We start from the raw sequence: 21379 nt of genomic DNA, 5'->3' as shown, positions 1-21379 counted from the left end.
CGAAAGATTGAACAGGCTTGCAGTCTTCAATGCAAACACAATCATCCTCGAATCAGCTAGGAACACTTCCTGCGGTGTTGGAGTTGGTGGTGGTGTTCCCACGGTTGAATCGAAACTCGGTGGTACTGCTCTGACTTCTGACGATGTGATAGCAGGATCGGCTGGAGATAGGGTGGTTGGATCAACTGGTTTCGCATTCCTCGTTGAAGCTACACTGGATTGGTAAGCACCGAGGTGTTCAGCACCTACAGTTAAGGTTGTCCCAAATTTGACGAACTCGGAGGAATGAGCAATAAACTGACGCTGTAGAAACCAGCACTGAAATGAGTACTTGGATTAGCTGTCGAATTGCTACTCTCCCTTCCAGTTCTAAGTGCAAACGGAGACCGTTCGTGTTTGCGGCACGGAATGGTTGACTTGTGACCGACTAACTGATCACTGTCTGACAATATGACAGCATTCAACCACCATTCCCCCAGTCCGCTTACATATTGTTAATACAATCTTCCACGATTCGACTTCAACATCAGTGGCAAGTAGCTCCGCTACTAGTCTTCAAGTTCTTTGGTACAGGCACAATAAAGTATTTTCATGACTCGGACACTTCGTAATGTCGTCAGATGCAGCGCGGACGCTCGATTGGTAGCATGGCAGTGGTAGAAAGTATGAATGTGGTGGAAACAGCTCTGTGACGCAGGAAAGAAGGCAATAGACAAGCCATTTCTGAATTAGGCATGGAGTAGCTGCATCAAGTACTACTCATGTCAATAATAAGTAGCTCACCGGATATCGGTTGACTGTCATTTCTAGGCGCCACTTGCACACAATCTCTAGGCATATTCGCCCTACTTTCATGCATTATTGCCAGAAAATTCGCACAACCACATGCCCATTCCTGCATCTCACCCGCCTTCAATGGCTTCGCCAATGCCTCCACACACTTCTCCATCACCTCTCGAATTGCCACCAACCTCTCCGTGGTAATCAGTCCACTGACACGGCTAAAACGCCTTTCTGGTACAAGGTCATATTGAAAGTAGATAGGTGCGTACAGCCACGTCTGCTTGAACAGATGCTGCGCCCATGATTGCATCATCCTTGTATTAGCTTTCCGTGTCCCTCCCACCTCATACAGCCAGTGCAAGTTATTCCGCATGATCCTATCGTAGTCTTGGGCGCCATAGACGCCATGCAGAGCTTGGATGGCGCGTTGACAACGGCGAGACGCACCTTAGTACTTGCCTGTTTTGATGAAACAGATGCCCCCACGTTGGCTCTAAGCTTTTACCGCGAATGTGATGAATATTACACGGAATGCGTGTACTGGATAGCTGTGCTGATGGTTTAAGTGGTGCAAAGCGCTGCCTAGGTTGATTTTTCAGACGATCAACAAGGGAATGGGGGGACGGATTCGATGCCAATATCCAGGGTAATGGACTGAGCCAGGATGGACGGAGACATGCCATCTTCGTGAGGATTGCTATTCTTCTGCTACTCTCGGTCCCAGTAATCACTTATACGTCGTCATACTTTCATCAAGAGGACCTTTTATTCCCTTCAGTTCTTTCTCAACTCGCATCTGTGGAAATGCAATTCGTCACAAGATTTTTAGCTGCTTTTGGTCAGGACATGCAGTAGACATGTTGAGAAATTACGATAAAAAACGGAATAATTCTAGTTCCGGAATGAATCGACACGCAAAGTGGTTAGCTGGCTGATACCTGCACAGCACAAGCAGTGCATAACAATACAGAGAGTTTCAGAAAAGTTTTGCCCTGGTGAACGACCTTAATCCAAACCTGCTCACATAAAAGGGCTAGTCGGCAAAACGCTACGTGGCATACGGGGTCACGTGAGGTAAGAACCCGAGGTGGTGACTAATGCGAATGGGGGGGCACTACGACGTGGAATTGGGCAAGCAGCAAAAGACACCACAAGCTAACCCGAAGAGCGACCATGCCTAAGCACTATGCTCAGCGCCTAGAGAGGCGAACCCAAGCTGAATGAACTAACTAATCAAAGTAGCCGCACCCACAAACGTGCTTCACCGACTGCGATCAGAACGAGGCAGTCCAAATCAACCCTGATTGCTATTAAGTTTAAGCCGTCCAACTAAGGAGCTACCCCAAAGTTTCTGTGAGAATCCTACTTGAGTCAAAAAGGCGACCTCAAAAAGTCAAACCAGCCAAAGAACGGCCAGCCGTTCGAGGCACCAGCCACAAGACATCGCGAATACCCCCACCCCTAGAAAATCGACGTCAACTAAGAACACCTAGAGTCAGCCATCGAGACGAGTTCGGGAGGGATTAGTCACCATCAAATCAAGAAAATACTCCTCTACAGCGGAACCACTAAAAAAGACATTAGGGCGAACGGTATGAAAGTAGATTGCTAAAATGCAGATTTACAACGCTGACTACAGGAACTCGCATTTGTAATAGTTTGTACACAACTTATTCTTGTATTTTTGCCAAGATGTCCGACTCACGGAAGAGATAGTACTCCTAAATAAATAGAGGAATAGTGATAGATGAAAAAACCAGGTACTACCTTCTCTTCCAAGATGACTTTAGTGCCACCGTATTCGGGGAGAAAAACATTATCACCAACTTTAACGCAGATGGGTACAGTATTGCCGTGCTAGATGGAAAATTGATTAAATATAGAGAAAAAATAATCCTGGACAAACCTCAGTAATACGGCCTGGACCAGCAGCGACAACAGTTGCTTCCAAAACTTTTCCCTTAGACTTGTCCGGAAGCATAATCCCACCCTTAGTGGTAGAAGTTGCCTCAAAGCGCTGCACAAGAACGCGATCAAAGAGAGGCAAAAAGTTCTTGAATGCTTTGGCGGCCTGCAATGACAGGAATTACTAGCATAGCACAACCCACCATTACGCACGTGCAACGAACAGGGAAAATTCTGCTGGACGGCAACCTTTGCAGCAGTCGGTTAAAACAAATCATCCGAAAGAGCAAACCATCAGAGAAATAAAAAATGCCATCATACTACTCAAATATTAATTTTCAAGGCAACCTTTGGGCGTAAATTTGTTGGTTTTTTTGTTTGCTGTATTATTTATTCCCGATTCTTTTTTTTAATTATTGCTTCCAAAATTTATTAAACGTCCTTTCCTAACCCTGTTTTTGCTAACCAATATTTCTGTCAGTCATTGTTAGTAGGCAAAAATGAAAAAATGGCTTGGCTACAGCGGAAAAATGTACATAATGGTCCTTCTTTTCCATTATTTATCGTATGAGCATACCTAGTGGACTTTTGTACTGAAGAACCCACAATCCTTATGAATAATTGCAAAAAGATGAAATTCGTGTCAGCATTTTTAGTCAAAATGATGCCCATAGCACCTACCATTGTAATAGTGCAAATAGTACTAAATAACCTATACAGTTGCCAGCATGATTCGAAAAGACTGGATTTGTGTTTATTCTTAGATTGTTTGAATTATATAAAATGAGATTTAGAACCTCGAGATTCTCCTGAAGATATAGCATTTGGGTCTAATAGGTATATTCGCTGCACAGGAGGTACTGGGGCGACTGACATGGCCCCGAGCCCAGGTCACCCGGCGAAGGCACAATGGCGAGGCGCCTCAGTGGCCCCCTTTACCGAAACGGAGAGTTAAGCAGCGTACTACAACGGAACTACCACTTAATCACCACCAAATTCTATGCCAAAAGCAATTTCCATGTTGTCGGGTTGTTAGAAGTTTGCTAATTCAAAATACAGAATTTTGCTGACCTTTTTTTGGCTTCTTCAGCTTACACCTTCCTTTTCCAAAGAGAGTAAGCAAGGTTTCAATAGTTGTAAATTTAAATTTATAAGTACGTTGGTTATTAAAAACTAAAGTTTACCCAGTGCAGAAGTGCCTCCATTCATAAGGTTCCGCCTCTAAATAAGCATATTTTGAACGCAAGGCACCGCTTGGCGTCGACTGCCATTGACGTCGCTTCACACCAATTAAGTGATTTCGTGTGTCGAAGCTCGCACCGGTGATCATACATCAGAGAACCTCTGCTCTTTCACGTAAGGCCGTGATGTACGCGCTGGATCATGAAGCTCCAATGGCCAAATTGGAAGTGCTCGGTGCTAATTCAATCTTACCGACCTGAACTCTAACGGAAAAGTCGAAAAAAATGACCCAGTTTTTCTGTTGGACCAATGATGGACAGGGCGGGATTGTGGTTGGCCTAGGCGCATGATGGAGGCGGTTCATGCACTGCAGCCCAGCCGACGCATCGAAAATCAATGGAAGAAGTGAGTGTCTACGCCTAGGTGGGATTTAGGCAGAATTTTTTTAGGCGAGGATCCAACCAACACTGCAAGTAGAGGCGTCCTCGTTTCAGAGCACTACGGCACGCTTGCATGCGCACACAAGATCCCAGGCACCAAGGTAGCACGGATTGGTCAGTGAGAAGGCGAGAGTGTGTGTGTGCGGGTGGGCGGCTTAGTCAGACCTGTGAACCGCACACAATCAAGGTAGCAGGAGCGGCAACGTCAACAAAAACCGGCCAAAAACAAGCCTGTACGATTAGTGTTAAGGTGGAGAGGTCACACCTCAGATGATTGACTCATTGACTCCAGTTACCGATACTTAAGGCGGCTACAGCTCATGTATACCCACTTGAGCACCCACACACGCACAGCAGTAACGTCAAATGCGTCGCCTGAAATTGCCTATCCAAGTGGGCTGATGGATGGGCAAAATGTCACTGCGCGCATTGAAACGGCGAATAAAGGAATCCGCGCGTTTGGCGTGGTCACCTTCCAAATGCAAAAGTTGACGTAACATCCTTTTAATAGCCTAATTACTGTGATACAAGCACGGCCATGATGTCGGCTTCATTGCTGACTCGTGCTGTTTTGATGCGATGGTTGGGAAGTGTGGTCATCGGTATTGGCTAGAGCAGTCGTGCGCCTACATAGCAGGTAAGGTAAGCAAAAATTCGGGGAAGTTTCCCTTAAGTTCATCAGACGAAAACACTTGGTCAGATGTTCCCGCAATTCCTTTGGTTTGACCTGATTGGACGTGGCAGCATCGGAGAAAGTGTCCACCGTGTTAGCTGTGGCGCACTCTTCCCCGACAGAAAGAGCGATTGAACACACACCACTGATTGCCGCTCACACAGGTGTGGTTTGTCCAAGTAACTCCTGAAGTCCCAAGACCAAGCCAGTTCTCTGTGTAACATCAGACGGCTTAACCGGCACGCTTTATTGCATTAACATAACGCCAAATTACAACTAATGAGTTTTTGAATTCTTCATCTCCATTGGAAGCCTGACACCCAGTGATTCAAATATGATTGTTGACACTGATAATTTCACGTAACCATGGCAAACCAATGCCCTCACATCGATAAATGAACGTGGAACCTGTGAAACGCCAATGACTCTTCCAACTACACATTACCTCACTTCGAAGATCCCAACTCCTGGAATGTATCGTGACTGCCAACTTGAAGCTCCGTCAAACTATTATGTGAAAATGTCACTAAGCAAAAACGCAACTTTGGATCCGATCCCTTTGACGAAGTGTAAAAGTGAACATGAAAATGCTACCGAAATTGTGAGAATCGACCATGTTTCCGAGACTGCAGATTTTTGGAAATGATGCGATTGGCAGCAGATGTTTGCGCTTTTCCTTCGCTGGAGGGACGCAGTTGTGGCAAATTCACCTGTTTGATAGAGGACCAAGACTAAGAGGCACTTGCTCCACTCAACGAACTGACTGTCACCGGCTCGAATAGAACGCAAAAGCGAGTGAGCAAGCAAAAGAAAAAAACCGTTTCGGGGACGGCGACTATGTTAAAAACACTGAAAAGTACAAATTGGCACAAACCACCAACATAATCATCAGCACGACCAACATTCGCTGCTTTGCCCTTACTGGATAATGGACAATGACTCATGCAGTGAGAGCACAGCTGGAACGCCTTCTACACAATCCTAGCGACGATAAAAATCAATATCGCGCTCTTGCTCGCTCGTACGGATGCACGGGAAAGCTATCAACGACGTCTCGACACCAAGTCACACAACACAAGGAAGCAGTCAGACCGATAGACGAAGGGCAAAAGGTGAGACCTAGGCAGAGGTAGAGAGAGTATAATAAGGGAAATAGCAGTAGTAGTAGTAGTAGTAAAAAGCGCTAGTGACAAGGACATTACGAAAAGAGAATGATGGAAGAATGCACTGCTGGCAAGTGTGCATGTGTGTATAAATATACCCAAGATTTCCATCATTTCCGTATTTGTGCAGTAGTAGCAAACATTCTGCATTTTGTGCGTGTATGCATGTGTTTGTGTGGATGGATGCATGTGTGAGTGAGGTGGGGGTGGAAGAGGAGGTAAAATTGTACGCGGGTCAGGCGGGCGACCGTGGAATGCAAAAAGTATGTTCGTGTACGTTTGTACGTACACGGGCGCGTGCTTGCCCGCGAGTCTGTCTAGATCGCGGCGCGAGTGTTGGTAGTGGTACCGTTTGCAGCAGTCAGCTTCTTGGGACTGGATCCCGCGCCCCCACGACCCCCCGCTCCGCAGCCACCTCCACCACCACCATTCTGCTTTAATCCAGAGGCGCCGCCCGTGTGTTCAACCACCATGAGACCCTCTGCGGATAAGAGGGACGTCTGCTTCAACGGAGCCAGTGGAATACCACCGCCGGCGCCAGAGTAAACATCAAGAATGATGGGCTAAAAGGGAAAGCCGCAGGAAGGCAAAAATTCAGGATTGTCAAAAGAGCCCCTTCGGAGTGCCACAAAGATGGAATACACATCAAATAGATGGACCTAAAGGATCAGACAACTCCCAACAAGTTGATGGTCGTCCCTCTCTCATTCCAGTCTTTATGGCACCCCAATTCCCGTTTTGCTACTCCTACTCATTACTTTTGTACTATTTGTTCGGCTGCCATGCAAAGTGGATGGAAAAGGTGAACGAGAACAATTACCTGGGGAGTGGGGGTGCCATAAAGGTGAGGAGTTTGGGGAGCCTGTTGGGAGGAGGTCTGACCTGCGCAATTGCTGGTGCAGCTGCCGTTGCCGTTGGTGGAGGTGGCAGTAGGAGTGACAGTTATAGTGGTGTTGGTATTGTTGTGGTTGTTATTGGCAGACGGTGAAACAAGGTGTCTATGGGTAGTTAGCAGGGGACTCGAGGTGGCCGCTATACCGCCCTCGAAGATCGCCGGCGCGAACACCGCGGTTGGCAGGAGCGTCGGCTGCAGCTGTTGTGGTGGACTCATTAGGCCGTCACAATGAAAAATACTTGGCTGTAAGGATGAGAGAGAGAGAGAGGTATAGATAGATACATTGACAATGGGAGCGAAGGGAGAAAGAAAGAACGGAGAGCGGAAAAGTCACCACAGAGTAAGGTGGAATAACGTGAACTTGGCGATGAAGACGAAGAAAGAGGAAAGTTGAAAGCGAAAACCAGAAATAACTGGCAAACGCTGTTCGTACCACAAGCAATGTAATGTATGGGAAAATAACTAGGAACCGAACTGGGCTACAGCACAATCAGTAGCAGCGTCAGCAGAAACACTTAAACTCGAATACGTGTATTGGTGGTGTGGACGACGAGTTTGATCAACTATCATACCTCTACCGACTCCATGAGGCCCGAGGAATGGGCACTGTGGTCAGTGCTATAGTCGCTTGTCGTGGTAGTGTTCGGCAGGAAAGCCAGCTGCTGCTGTTGATGATGTGGTTGTTGTGGTGGTAGTGGCAAATCGTGAGAGTGGATCTATATCAACCAAACACAGAAACGCGCGATCAGATGATTTGCACATGGGTACAACGATAATAGCAACGCCAATGATGATATGCTCTCTTTTTCACTCATTTCACGGGCATATGCACGCAAATTTTAACGGGGGTAAGAGAGGGGATGGGAACTTGAATAGAGAGGAGAACAGGGTTTAGAAATACATGGGAAATCGGAAGAGAGAAAGCTTTGGTTCTAGTCATCGGTTTTGAGACGGGGTCGTTTGGCTGAACGCGTCTCTTCCCCTCCGGAATCTCCAACAACAGTAGCGGCAGTCACCGTAGGAGTCATCAAAGCAGCATCACTCAATCCAAAAGCCGATTGTTGTTGTTGATGATGTTGGTATAGAAACCGCGAGAAGAGGCTCTCGTAAAGACCCCCACTCACCTGTTGAGATGCAGTCTGTGACACGGACTGTCCTGTAGGCGTTGTAGCAGATCCATTTGTAAGAGCCGAGGGAGAGGGTGCGAGGAGAGCACCACTACCACCACTGCTGTGTTGCGAGGCAGCAGCAGCGGCAGCGGCGGCGGAAGGCGAGGACCACCTCCAAGCTGCGGCTGCGGCAGCAGCAGCAGCGAGCTGTTGTTGGGCGGCCACAGCAGCTGCCAGCGCAGCCACTTGCGGTGATTGAGTGACGTCAAGGACGCCATTACAGTTACCACTTACAGCGCCACCCAGCGTTGCAGGGGCATGCTGTCCTACCGACACCGAGGGCGCCGGCGTCAGCTGTGGTGGAGGTGGTAGACCTGCTGACGTAGTGCCAGATGAGTTGTGACCATTCGCAGCCGTGTTGGCGGCGTTAGACCACTGAGAGGCCGCCGCCACTGCTGCTGCTGCCGCTGCCATCATCGCTGCTTGCGAAGTCTGCCCCCCAGCTGCCAATGGAGCTTCAAGCGAGAGGGAAATAGATGTGGTTTAGGGGATATGTAAGTCATATGGATATATGGAGTCAGTTAAAGAATACAACTCTAGGTTTTGAGATATGAATCCGTTACCTTTAAGTCATTTTAACACTTTTATAAATAGTGATTTCAAAGGCTCAGTAGCAATGGGAAAAACAACAAATTTAACCCCAGAACTAGTTTTACTAGAACCAATTTTTCAAGGAAAGTGGAATCAGGGAAATGAGCTTGTCCCGAAATATCTTAGTGACTGCAATCTGTTCTATAATTGGAATTTTCGGAACATAGTTTCATGTATTCTCTGCATCCAGAACAGGTTCCTTTGGGTAAATCTTCTTATGAGAAAATTCGAAGGAAAGGAATCTCTAGGTGACAAAAAAAGTCTGCATTGGTAAGACTCCTCGGTTTGGGGAAATACATCATAGCTTCACTTATTTGACATTTGCGCTTTCGGTAGCAGAAGGCCCCTATTCACACAATCACTCACATCCATGTGATTCAGTGCCAGATGTGAAGGAATATGTCTAACCTCACAACCTAAATCATCCACTGACTATCTAGTCAAATTACAATCCCACATTTTGATGAAAAGAGACCTCCTTTCATAAATATCATCATTTTAAGTGAGAAAGGCACAATTCCATAAAAATGGGGAAAGGGGCGTGGAGGGCAGAGAAGATGGCGTACCGGTGAGGGAGGCCTGTTGGTACTGTTGGTGGTGCTGGAGTGTGGCAAAGGTGGCAGCTGCGGCATTTTGATGGGCGGCAAGATGCGACTGAAGGGCTGAATACTGCACTGCGGCTGCCGTCGCTGCTGCTGCTGCCGCTGCCTGTTGGTTTGGCTGCGGTGAGAGATACATTGCACCGTTGGCCTGCTGCAGGAGCATCTGCTGGTACGTCGAGCCTGGCTGCAAAAGAAATGAGTTTTTAAGGACGATTAAAGTATAAACTTCCCAGACAAGAAAGTACAATGGAAGCCAAGGTACCAAGCAACATGACACTTTTAAATAATCATGCATTCCGAAAATCCTTAAAATATTTAAATGCAATCTTTTTTTAAAAAAAAACTAAAATTAATAAAGCTGCCAGATTGTCACTTCTCACTTTCGCAATGGCTCAACATTTCCTTATCAAATAATTTCGGTGCGTATGAATTAAAACACCGCTACATTTAAAGTATTTTGGAGAGCTACAAAGATCCCCTTCCACGCAAATGACAATCTTTAGTGCAAATAATAACCGAAGTTTTATACAGATGTCTAGTTTATGAGTTATCATCCGCTAAACAAAATCCACCAAGTTGTTAGTGGAAATGAAGCAAAATACACGCTTTGTACCAACATTCCGAGAAACTCGGCGTAACGTCTTTGAGCTGAAACCAGTTTAATTGACCATTCAGTGGATTTGAAATGGGGTTTCACCTGTTGAAACTTAATTTTATAAAAGAGAGCATAGCCCTTATTAGAAAACCCTTTGAGAGATCTTCAAACCCCGAAATCCGAAACGAGCGTAGAGTATGAAGTCACGAATTTTGCAATAATTTCGATGGCAATTTAGTATCAAAGAATCACATTAAGACAATAATTATGAGATGTCTGGGCGCTTCTCCTAAACTTCGACTCTAATACTTCAATTTCGAATACGAAACCATGAAAACATTTAGCTTGAAATCATAAGTGACCAATTGTTTCTGTGATGGAAAAAGTAGTTAGGACTTTAGAGCGAATTGCATGAAAAATTGAGCCAACTCACCTGTGCAAGTACTGAGTAGTCTTGTCCGGTCAACGGAAAGATTGGCATTCCACTTTGAAAGCTGCAGGGAATTGCGGCTCCGCCGGGGAAAAATAGCGCTGGTGGGACGTCAGCTGAAATCGAGGAAATCGACACATGGTTGAAGGGCGATAGTGGGGAGAAGTAGACAAAAATGAGGAAGACGATCCGTTTTTTGGGCAAACAAGACACGCAGAAAAGCAAAGAAACAAAGACATAACGACTGAGCAAATAAACAACAAGAAATGACGATAATGAGATGGATGTGCGTGTGGAGAAGTGAGCAAAGCGCGAAGCCATGCGCAGCACCGCAAAAACGAGTTGGGACTCTCACGCACGCACACATGCTGCACAATCGGGCTCGACCAACATACCTGGACGTGGGAAGAGCTGCTGCAAACCAAAACACAAAGAAGGAACGATGCATTCAAAACGGTGAGACGAAATGGAGATGAATTTGGAGGGGAGAGAGGAGCGTATACTGTAGACATGCAGGACGCACCAGGACAACACGCTCGCACGCACACGTACAAAGGTAGGCGAAGCTCACCTGTTTGCGAATGGCATGGCCTATGTTCAACTTGCGGTCCTTGAAGATGAGCGTCTCTGACTCGTTTTTGATGATCTTTTCGGCCACTTCCTGACTCTCGAATGTGACAAATCCGTAGCTCCTAAGTCGGTACAGAGGAATGATGAGAGAGGAAGGGCAAAATAATGCCCACAACATGTGCACAATATTCGTACCCCTTCGAGACGCCGAGTCGGTCGTTGATGATCTTTACGTCCTTTACCTGACCAAAGCTGGAGAAGTACGTCTTGAGCTCCTGTTCGGTAGTCTGGAAGGTTAGAAATGAGAGTGGCGACTTCAAGAGGGCTGTTTTGTCATTTTAGGCAAACAGCAAAATCAATTCGCCGCAGACCAGTCCTGAGAATGACCCCAAAAACGTAGAAAAAATCAGGCAAAACTTCGTCTCATTAGAAAACGAGTTTAATGGCTTTTTTACTTGGAGAGAACTAAACCGGCTATATACCACCGACCCCGCGAACTCATTATTTATCTGAACAAATAGTGAAAGTGGGTGAAGCAAGGAGAGATGATGATGTCATGAAGAAGTTAATCTAAGGAGAGAACTTACACAGTCGTAATCTAGGACGCTGTTGAATGTTAAAATTGACTTTGCTAATAAGTTGCCATTGGATCAGTAAAAGGGTCATAATACGCGACAATTGTGTCAGGATATTAACTTTCATGACTAAGCAAGCGATAGTGGTGATGATGGTTCAATTTACCTTGCCTTCAATTTAAAGCCAAGTTGGAGCATTTAAAAAAAATCATAGAATCCGTAACCTAATTTTTTACGCCTGGAAGTCCGACATAGCCAGGCCGCGGTTAATGAGGAGGGACAATCACATTTAAGGAGCTATTGCGGGCATTCACGACCTGCCAAGAATACAGTAAAAGCTGCCTCTAATGCTAGTCATTAAAATTTCGTTTTGGGTATGAGAAGACAGATGATTGGTTGTTTTTAAACCAGTGAGCATCTCAGAAATCGATGAAAAGTGTGCTATTTTAAATGGAACATATACGAGAACTAAGGACGGAACTTTGTTGTGCGAGAAACAACGATATAAAAAGAGACCGTCTGTGGAGTACCAAGAAAAGAGCAGGAAAGCAAAACACTTGCATTGGAGGGGATGCCGCCCACGAAGATGCGATTGGGGATTAGGGTGCCGAATTTGGGCGCGTTGGAGGACGAGGCAGAGGCTGATCCTGCGCCGAGCAGTGCCTGCCCCGCATTTGCAATCGGCACACCCTCGGGGTCCACGTAGCGTGCAGCAAACTCCGACGCCTGCACGTTCACGCTCGTCTGCTTAGACAAGCGTGTGAATGGAGAAGTCAAAAAGACATTATTAAAAAAAGCAAAAACAAACATCAAAACAATTTAAACACATGAAAACCCGATTATTACAGGATATAAGCAAGTCGTGCTTATTATTCCTGGCAATCTAACGGAAAAAAAAAACAAGAAAAGCCCACAAAAAGGAAATTGCAAAAACGATGCGAATAGCGACTAGAAATCCACTAGTACTATGATGACGCATTAACAACTAATGGAACCAAAATAAGAAATAATATAATAAACTACCAAAACTGTCTTCAAAGACCTCTACGCGATTGTGCATGTTACTAACTTCGGAGAGAGTTAATTTAATCCCTATTGACATTCAAAAGACCACTTAAAGAAGAATTAAGAAAGTTCGAGTTAAAAGCGAATCCAAGTTTATTGGAAAATGTGCTGCTCGTCACAAGAAGAAAAGCAAACCAGATAACCGTCAAAAATAACTTTCTAGATCCAATGGGGAATTAAAGTGATTGCTAGTGAAAAGCCTGGTTGAGCGTGTTCCTAATGAGGCTCTGTTTTCAATTACTTTCCTTTAAAGCAGGAAAATGAGAGGCGAATGAACTGACGGCTTGAAATGTGAAACGATATTATGAAATAAGAGCAGTGGAATATAGCAAAACTAAAAGCACTCTTAGAGATTAAACTTAACACGAAGACGTAAACGACAAATAACCTGTGTATCAATCGTGCCACGTTGAATAGTGGATTGAAGTACCTTTGGTAGATTTCAGACGAGCAAAGTAGATAGAGGAATTAGAATATTTGAAATCTTATTAGACAGCTCAGTCGCCATAGCTATACAGACAGAAACCTTTCATACCTCTCGTATCAGCAGACAGGAAATTAGGAAATTAGGACGGAACTTGTCTTAAACCAGATAAAACCATTTTAGTAAGTAAAAATTGCTTCTTTAAAAATCCAGATAGTCTCAAATTAAGAAACACAACATAACATTTGCCAAGTTTCAAAAACCATTAGTAGTTCTTGAAGTCTCTACTAGTAAAACTACCAAAGAAGTTCATCTTGACGAGCGAAACATTTGACTTAGCGAAATCCGATGAAAGGAATAATAAACCTTCACACCAAGCAAGAGTTAATTCCCCTAGTTAAGAAAACTCTTTAGGTATGAATATATGAGCATATGGCTGAAAGAGAAAGTAAACAAAACACTTGCGCAAAATGTACAACTTAATGTGCGTACAATGAGTAAGACAAAACTCCCAATGAACCCTTAAACCGGTATAACAACCAAAAAGAAAGAAGCTCCAGGCATAATCAAGGCTTAAAGAGGAGACTGCTCACCATGAGTGATGAGGAAAGACTTGAGTACGGCGCTTGGATGCAAAAAGGGAGGAAGAAGAGGACTAGTGGAAGATGTGCGCGGAAGAGCAGGAGCAGCTACGAAGCGGCGTCAAGAAGGACTGACTGTTGAGATTCGCAAAACGCGCCTCAGTCGCCAATGGCTGCATGGCGATCGATTGGGAGAAAAGGAAAGACACCAATCAGGGCGCAGTTAGTGGCGTAAAGCAGTTGGTTGCGGGAAGTACATACGCGCGCACTTCATCGACCAATCAGTGGAGAGTGCGCGCACGCCTCCAAACAAAACTTTCCCCTCTAATTGACAGGTTGTTTCGCCTGAACCACCAAAAGACGGAAAACTAACTCATTGCTCGTTAAAAAATGGTCAAAATGGGAGATTTAGCATAAGTGAAGTTGGAGGCCGCAAAATTATCGGCGCCCAGGTTATTCATTAACCATTTTCCACAGGTACATGGGTTTTGACAATGTTCTACAAAAAACTTTAGAATGAGAATTTTAAAGTTGGCAAATTTTTGAGAGTAAACCTACCTAATACACAGTTTTAAGCATTAAGTTTCATAGTAGACCATTTGAGTTTAAATTTCTTCTGATTAAACTGGTATAAGTGTGGCATTAAATAGTAAAGCCTATTCCTCTTTTCATATAGGGCGCCACAATTGGAGTTTGAGATCATAAATGTCGAAACCAAAAACTTTTCTGTACATTTTTGATCAAAACACTAAAGATCTTGCGTTCTTTCAGATGTATTATGCCTTCAGGGGGAATGGCGCAACATCAGGTTGTTTACTCCCACCCATCCAAAGTCCTAGCCATCTCGTCTTTAATTTGCCTTCCGAAGTAGAAATTAGCAACCTGAAGCTTTGCACTGCAGTAAAAAAACGTATTTTTTCAAGCAGAAAAAGTGAAAATGGGTGAACTTTAGGTTACAGAGAAAGGGGTAGTTTCTAATACAGTTTTCAAATTCCTTTCTAAAAAATGCCAAGCAGCTGAAATTGATATTTTGCAACGCTGAAGTGGGGATCGTCTGTCAAAGTGTACCTCACAGAATCAGATATGACCTTAATGGGAAAAAGGTGTTTTATTCTTTCATGAATCCATCAATTTCCACCCTAACGACAACAACAACAGCAAAAGTGGTCCTAATCTATGACCATTGTAGTGGAATTTTTTGCACACCCGGGCAATAAACACCTCGGTAACTTTGAAATATTGCACATTGTGCCAATTTATTCGCCCAGGATGCTCTTTTTTTCCTATCCCTAAAGCCTGCTTCCCGCTTCGAAATGCCATTTGGATTGCACCAGCAATCCAAACTATGAATAAGCCGTCTAGGGTCCACTTGATCGCAACTCCGCTCATCGATTTTGGCTACCCACGTGGGCATCGATTTTTAACCGCTTTTGACCCCCACCCAGTCCTTCCCCTCCTCCACATCGTTCTCATATAGTGCATTGCGTGCGGTAGGTAGGCCGAAAGTTGTGAACTGTGGTCATGGCGATTTCCTGGATGAGGTCTAATCAGCGCTGACCACGTGTGTCTCGGCTGATTAGCACCTTCTTTCCGTTCACCCAGGTAACCAACTTCGTCTATTTTGCCTGCATTTCTTCAAATTGCTTAAAAATTGCGTATTTAGAATAAATTCTAACAGAAGGGCTCTTAGATTCTGCCTGTTTACTATAACTTGGAATTATGTGGAGAGGAGGAGGCGCAGGCATTTTTCTGCATAACTCAAGAGTAGTCCACGACTGAAGCACTTTAGCCAAAAAATTAATATGCTATTGCGTACAGTTAGAACTATCAGAAATAATTAATGTCGTTAAACTTATTTAACTACTGAATTAAAGCAGATTAAGCAGCAAACAAGTGTCTTCCACCTCGTGTTAACCAAACAGCTATTCTGCAAGAAGGTCGAAAAGCGAAATCTAATTAGACCTAATCAATTAACTGCGAAAAATAGACAGGTGAGCAATTAAATTACAATAATCAATCAATAAATCGATTCTCATGCGTACAAAAAACCGATGAAATTAAGTTAGCTTAATTAAAGACAAACACCCTAGCACCTTTTTTAAAAAAGAAATACATTTCTAAAATAAAATACACTTCAAACGGATGTTTAAATGTCTATTTTAACTTGGTCATTTCAACACTATATATTAACAAATGCCAAATGTAAGAATCCCTACTTTCAAATGCACAAAATGTTTGTTAGAGCGATTGAAGGGATCTGAACTTACCGATGTTTTAACTGCTACTTCATTATATGCATTTGTGTTTCGGTTTTTGAGGTGTTATTTTGGTCCTGTATGTAAATGCGATGGTATAGCTGCGTCTGGTGATGCATCGGGTTTGCTAATCCATCCATTCCTGTGTCCAACAATGGTTACCAACAAACGTTACTTCAAAATTATTTAATTTAGCCACATTTTCTTTTAATAATGAATAAAGACCTTGAAATTACTGTAGCCACCTACCCTGAGACTTCCCTAAAGGCGAAAAGAGACAATACTCGGGCAGAAAATACACTCCTGACGCACAGGTGATAACGGAACTACCAACATGGCCCGGAGGCCACCTTAACCTCCGATGGTACAATGGCGGATCACCTGAGCTGTCCCTTTACAAAAAACGAGAGTTAAACAACCAATCAATTACACTTAATCGCAGCGTCACTGATCCCTCTTTACAATTCTGCTAAATCTGTGGTTTCGTCTTTTTCGGCTACTGCATTGGCTGACTGGAAAACGTGCTGGCCATCACGTTTATCCATTGCCAGTAGTAAGAACACTGCCCCGAAAACGGACATACTACGAAGGACGGGTCTACTCCTCCTTGATACCTTGTTCTCACTTCAGTTCTGCCTCACCATAGCTATCTAAGTCCTATCTAGCTCGTACATAGTGTCCAAGTGACTTTAGGTAGTTCCCCTTTAATCTACTTGCTGCCATTTGTGAGTCGTTTTCATCATTTCTTTACCAAAAGTCCAAAAATAATTTTTGCTCATTTGACAGCTTGCCTGCTTACAGTTTAATTATCTGACATTATCGAAATACCAATGGGTTATGTAGCCCTGCCCTTCCCAACACCAAATTGACAACACCTGTCACTCCCTTGCCCAAATGTCAGTCTCTCACATGTGATATTTCAGTGGGGATGGCTCACGGTCTGTTAAGTAAATATGCATTTCCTTCCCTCTAATATTTTTATATTTTTTATCCCATTATTTCTATCTCCACCACAAATTATCGTTCGGATTCGCACTTGCTGAGTTGTGCTCGATGAGGCATTCACCACACGTGGAGCTTTTTTGTCTAGGCACGCAAATTTATGAGATTATCGATCAATAATTACCTGCATCATCGGTGAAAATATTGATTTATTTTTAACGATCCACACAGCCAGGCACGTTGTACCCTGTGGCAAGTATGACTCACCGAAGTTTACCGAACCCTAATTTAACGGATCAAGTTAATGAAATCTTTAATGCTTGGAGTTCCATTTTATTCCTCCATTTGGCGTTATGGGGCTTCACAGATAATATTTTCGAATAAAAAAGGGAATAACTCCTACCTTACAAAGGAAAAAATTGATTCTTGAGATATTGCCGACGAAGAGAAAAAAAAGCGGCGTAATGGAAATTGTGATGCAGCTAATACTATGTGCCTGGATAGGGTGTTAGAAAGATGGTCATTTCGTATCATCGAGGGGATTACACGCCTTCCGTTATGGAGGAGAAAGGAGCCTTTATTGTTATGCAGACCATTTGCAATGAATTAACGTGAAGATATGGACATTTGCCAGTAAGGAGATACGACTGCACCACCCGCCCTCCATATGGGAGAAGATTTTGTGCTTATGTAACTTATTTTTAGCCTACAGCAAAAAAGGGCGCATATTGATGCTAAATCGTTGCATAATTGGGTTTTCACTAGGTAATCTCGACTACTATGACCAAATTGCCTTAATCAAGTCAAAAGCAAAGCTTTTGGATGGCCCGATTTCTAGATTTCTTTAAGTAATGGCGAAGGTGCTAGTGCATTCCTCCTCCGTGTTCGTTTTATAGGCAAAGAAATGACCATACCATGCCATTTGTCTTTTCTGGACCCTCTTGAAAACATTTCGCTGGGAGATTGGTGTAACATTTGTGTGATTTACAAGTCGCCTACACCTTCCGAATCAACAATTTGGTAGCTAAAATGAACTTCCAATGGGGCAGCCTTCTATTTCTGAGCCCAAAGTGTATCACTGTTATCCCTTATCTCCCAGTCCGTGAAAGCCCATTTAAACAACTTTTTTTCACTTTGAATCGTACAGTCACATTAAGTGCGGTGAATACGATTGGGGATATTAGAAACCAAGCCGTTGTACAATATCTCAAAATAAGAATTTCAACTACCTTAAATTTGTACATTTGGACTATGTGGCTGTGTTTGATGTCACCGCCTCGAACATTAAAGCTGCGCAGTTGGAAAGTAACACAAAGTGGGCAATCGAATCTTAAAATAATTCATTAAACGTCTAAATATAAGTAAATACATTCAATCTTTCAAAAAGATAAAGAGTCGGCCTAAAATTAAATCTGCAGAAATGTGTCTAGCTTGGTAAGATGAGATATACTGTGATGTGTCGGTTTTGGTAGAGGAGTTACAGATGCTCTCCACCGGGCGAACTGGCCATCGGAACATTTTAGGGGCCCTCCAGACCCTCTGTACGTCAACAATACATCCTGCCCTAGTATTTTGGATTGCTTTTTATTTAAAGAAGTCTAGGGACTCTGCATTAGTGGCAGCGGAAAGCAAACCCAATCTTAGAGGATATTCTTCCTAATTTCTACCTTTAAAAGATAAATCTTAGCGTGGCGGAAGAAGTGCATGAGGTACGAATTGGGAAATCAGTGGCGACCCCTAACAGAAGGCCTGAAAATGATGTCTACCTGTGGCAACTTCCCCAGCCCCGCGGCCTGCAGTATATATATCAACAACGACATCGGCACTAGCCTTAAACCATCTGGAAAAGTAAGTTCCGAAGCTACCTACCGCACCTATATGAAGATATCAATGAAGTAAACACGCGGCACCTCCTCCATCTCGTTTCCACCTAGATAGAACCCAGCGAAATATGGCTGGCAGCACTAAAATGATAACAAAGTGGAAAGGAGGAATTGGCCCATCCTTGTTTATAAGACTCTGCTTTTAGGGCAGCGTTTTTACGACTAACGATGGCATTTTGGACTGCCAGCACGTTTTTCCGTCACCCAATACAGTTGCCGAGACGGACGGAACGCCAGATCCAGCAGAATTATTAGGAGGGATTAGTGACCCTGCTGTTCATTGTCCTCTCAGATGAATGCTAATTCAATGACTGGCACGATTGGTTCTTGACGCTGGATGTTGGGCAGGCGGAGTTCCTTGGACGATACTCAAAAGGGGAGAGAGATGCTATGTATTGCTTTGGTTGTTTGTTTAACTCACGATTTTGATGAGCGGGCCACAGAGGTGCTCCTCCACTGTGACCCTGACGGGTTGGCAGGCCCCCGAGCCAGCCCTACAGTAGTTTTATGTCATCTTGGTGATTAAGAATTCGAGCTTTAAATGCCTTGAAATAAAACAAATTTATAGCAAATTAATTGAGCCCAAGGGCAGACAAATTCAAAAGCTCCACACAAGTGTCTTCTGATTATTTATTATGAGCAGGCACTAAGAGCCAATTCTTATCACAACAAGCTACATTCCATTGGTTACGCATTGCATTTTGGGGGGCGGATGTTCCTCTGCAACTTTCTTTTTCGCAAATAACTTTTTCGGCGTCTGTTTGCTATCAGGCATACATAGTACGTTAATGTAGTCCGCAGTTTTTGTTGTCATTGGGGGGTTGGTGTCTTCCATTAGCTGCAAAGTCCACAAATTCTAATTATGTCAAGCTTGAAGAAAATTCCCCGCTGCATCATATTAATACGGCCTCCTGTGCACACCTTTTTGCCTTCATTCTGTAAAATTGCCACAGAAAATCATAAAATCACTCCATTTTTGTATAATTTGCACCCAATTGGAACACATGTACACTTCAAGCAAGAGTAATAAGTAAAATGTTGTCTTCGGGAACAAAGAAGGGGCAATGCCGCCACTTTACTTCGACTGGTATTCGGACAACCAGATCGATTGATTAACATTGTATCTTCCACCTTTGCCTAGCCACTCGCTTTATTTTCTTTTAGTTAGTACTCGATAAAAAAATGCGAAATTTGTTTTGGCAGTATTAAAGCTTTTTTGTCAGCTACATGTTTAAATAAAACACCGTTCTAATAATTTTTTAGGAAAAGTTTGAGGAAACCTTGTCTTTAGTCAGCAAAGAAATCAATGCCTACTTGTGATTGGTTAATAATTATTAATTTGCGAGCGCACTTTACATGCAGTGACCAATCTCATCGCGCCATTTACCAGCAGCCTTATTGATTATTGAAGAGATTGAAAATAATTAGTTATAGGGCACTAAAAGGCTTCAACTACGTTAATACTATGATATCTAGAAACCCCTTGAGGGCATATGATTATGCTATGCATTTGTAACCAAAAAAAGGAGTCATTTTTTTTTTATTTAATCACATTAACTGATTGACTTTAGTAAGACGCAAAGATACAGAGGAAGTCATATAAAAGGCTAAAAATTATTCAATTTTGATTAAAAATTAAGTCCTGATATGGGTGGAACAGTCCTCTAAGCGAAATTAAATGATATCCAAATGCCAAATACTCTATTATTGCTGGAATTTCTGAAAGTGCACTTAAGGTTACATTGCAGGAATGCCAGAGGCGAGGCGGGAAAATTGCCCAGTCAGCTGTGTCACTTCCACCGATGTTGGGCAATCACGGGAGGGTTTTTTCATCCAAAACATGCTTATTTTTCATCCTCGCAAGATAACCTTTTAAGAAGATTGCTCCCAGAAAAAATAATGACCACTGCAAATAATGCCCAGGGCTTAATCAAACTTTCCCGACCACATTCCTAAATACTATAAAAATTCACACTATAAATTGGAGCATTCTACTTTGACTATTAGGTGGCAAGTACGGTTATTTAAAATCAACTACATTTCCTTTGTTTTAGAAAATCTTTCTCTGATGAACAAGATTGGTGTTAAAATCCTAATTATTTTAGAAACAAATTATAATCACGGACCTTCGGATAAAAAAGATAAAATTAGCCTAAAAGTATTATTATGTTCAGTTGAATCTAGATCTGTTTCTACTTAAATATTTTGCTAAAGACACCCTTCACTTAAATGAATTTGGCTTTCATTTTTTATTCCTTTGCGGCGCGCTTTTCAAAGTGGGACATTGGGCCAATCGCTATTATCATTTTCAGTCCCAAAATGCGCTCTTTCCAGAGCACTTGTAAGGGAAAATAGGCAAAATCATTGTTTTCCTTTCAGGGTGTGTTGCGGTCGTAAATTTAAAGTTGTGCCGATAAGACGGTTGTTTAGACCATATGTGCTCGCGCTTCTGACCAAGTTTATGAACGAGTGTTTCCCCAGATTCGTTCTAATCTTTTCATTTGGTTAAACAATCCGGGGTTGACTTTATCCAACGAATTGAGTTTAAGGCCATTCCCCTATTTCGGTTTCTATTTATTTCGTAAATAGGACCGCCCTGTCGTTTGCGTATTGTGTGGACACGAGGACTTGATATCTTCCAAATGGTCTCAATATG

The 21379-nt window shown here is 43.3% G+C and overlaps 2 protein-coding genes across 2 annotated transcripts; both read right to left on the bottom strand. All coding sequences in view use genetic code 11, as the record gives it.

Moving 5' to 3' along the window:
• Positions 1 to 3165: 3165 nt before the first annotated feature.
• On the bottom strand, positions 3166 to 3512 carry EGR_09749 (hypothetical protein; the record flags this gene model as incomplete). The annotated part of the gene is made up of 2 exons (XM_024498998.1): positions 3166 to 3298; positions 3370 to 3512. The coding sequence occupies 2 exons, from the start codon at positions 3510 to 3512 to the stop codon at positions 3166 to 3168; spliced, it is 276 nt and encodes a 91-aa protein (XP_024346599.1).
• Positions 3513 to 9953: 6441 nt separating this feature from the next.
• EGR_09748 (hypothetical protein) lies at positions 9954 to 10940 on the bottom strand (the record flags this gene model as incomplete). Its single annotated transcript, XM_024498997.1, has 2 exons — positions 9954 to 10100; positions 10824 to 10940. 2 exons carry the CDS (start codon positions 10938 to 10940, stop codon positions 9954 to 9956), a joined length of 264 nt encoding a protein of 87 aa, XP_024346598.1.
• Between the last annotated feature and the right edge of the window lie 10439 nt (positions 10941 to 21379).

Source organism: Echinococcus granulosus (genome assembly GCF_000524195.1).
Source record: "Echinococcus granulosus chromosome Unknown EG_S00164, whole genome shotgun sequence".
Classification (NCBI taxonomy): Eukaryota; Metazoa; Platyhelminthes; class Cestoda; order Cyclophyllidea; family Taeniidae; genus Echinococcus; species Echinococcus granulosus.
The sequence above is the reverse complement of the archived record's forward strand: the minus strand, read 5'-3'. Positions and strand labels throughout refer to the sequence as shown.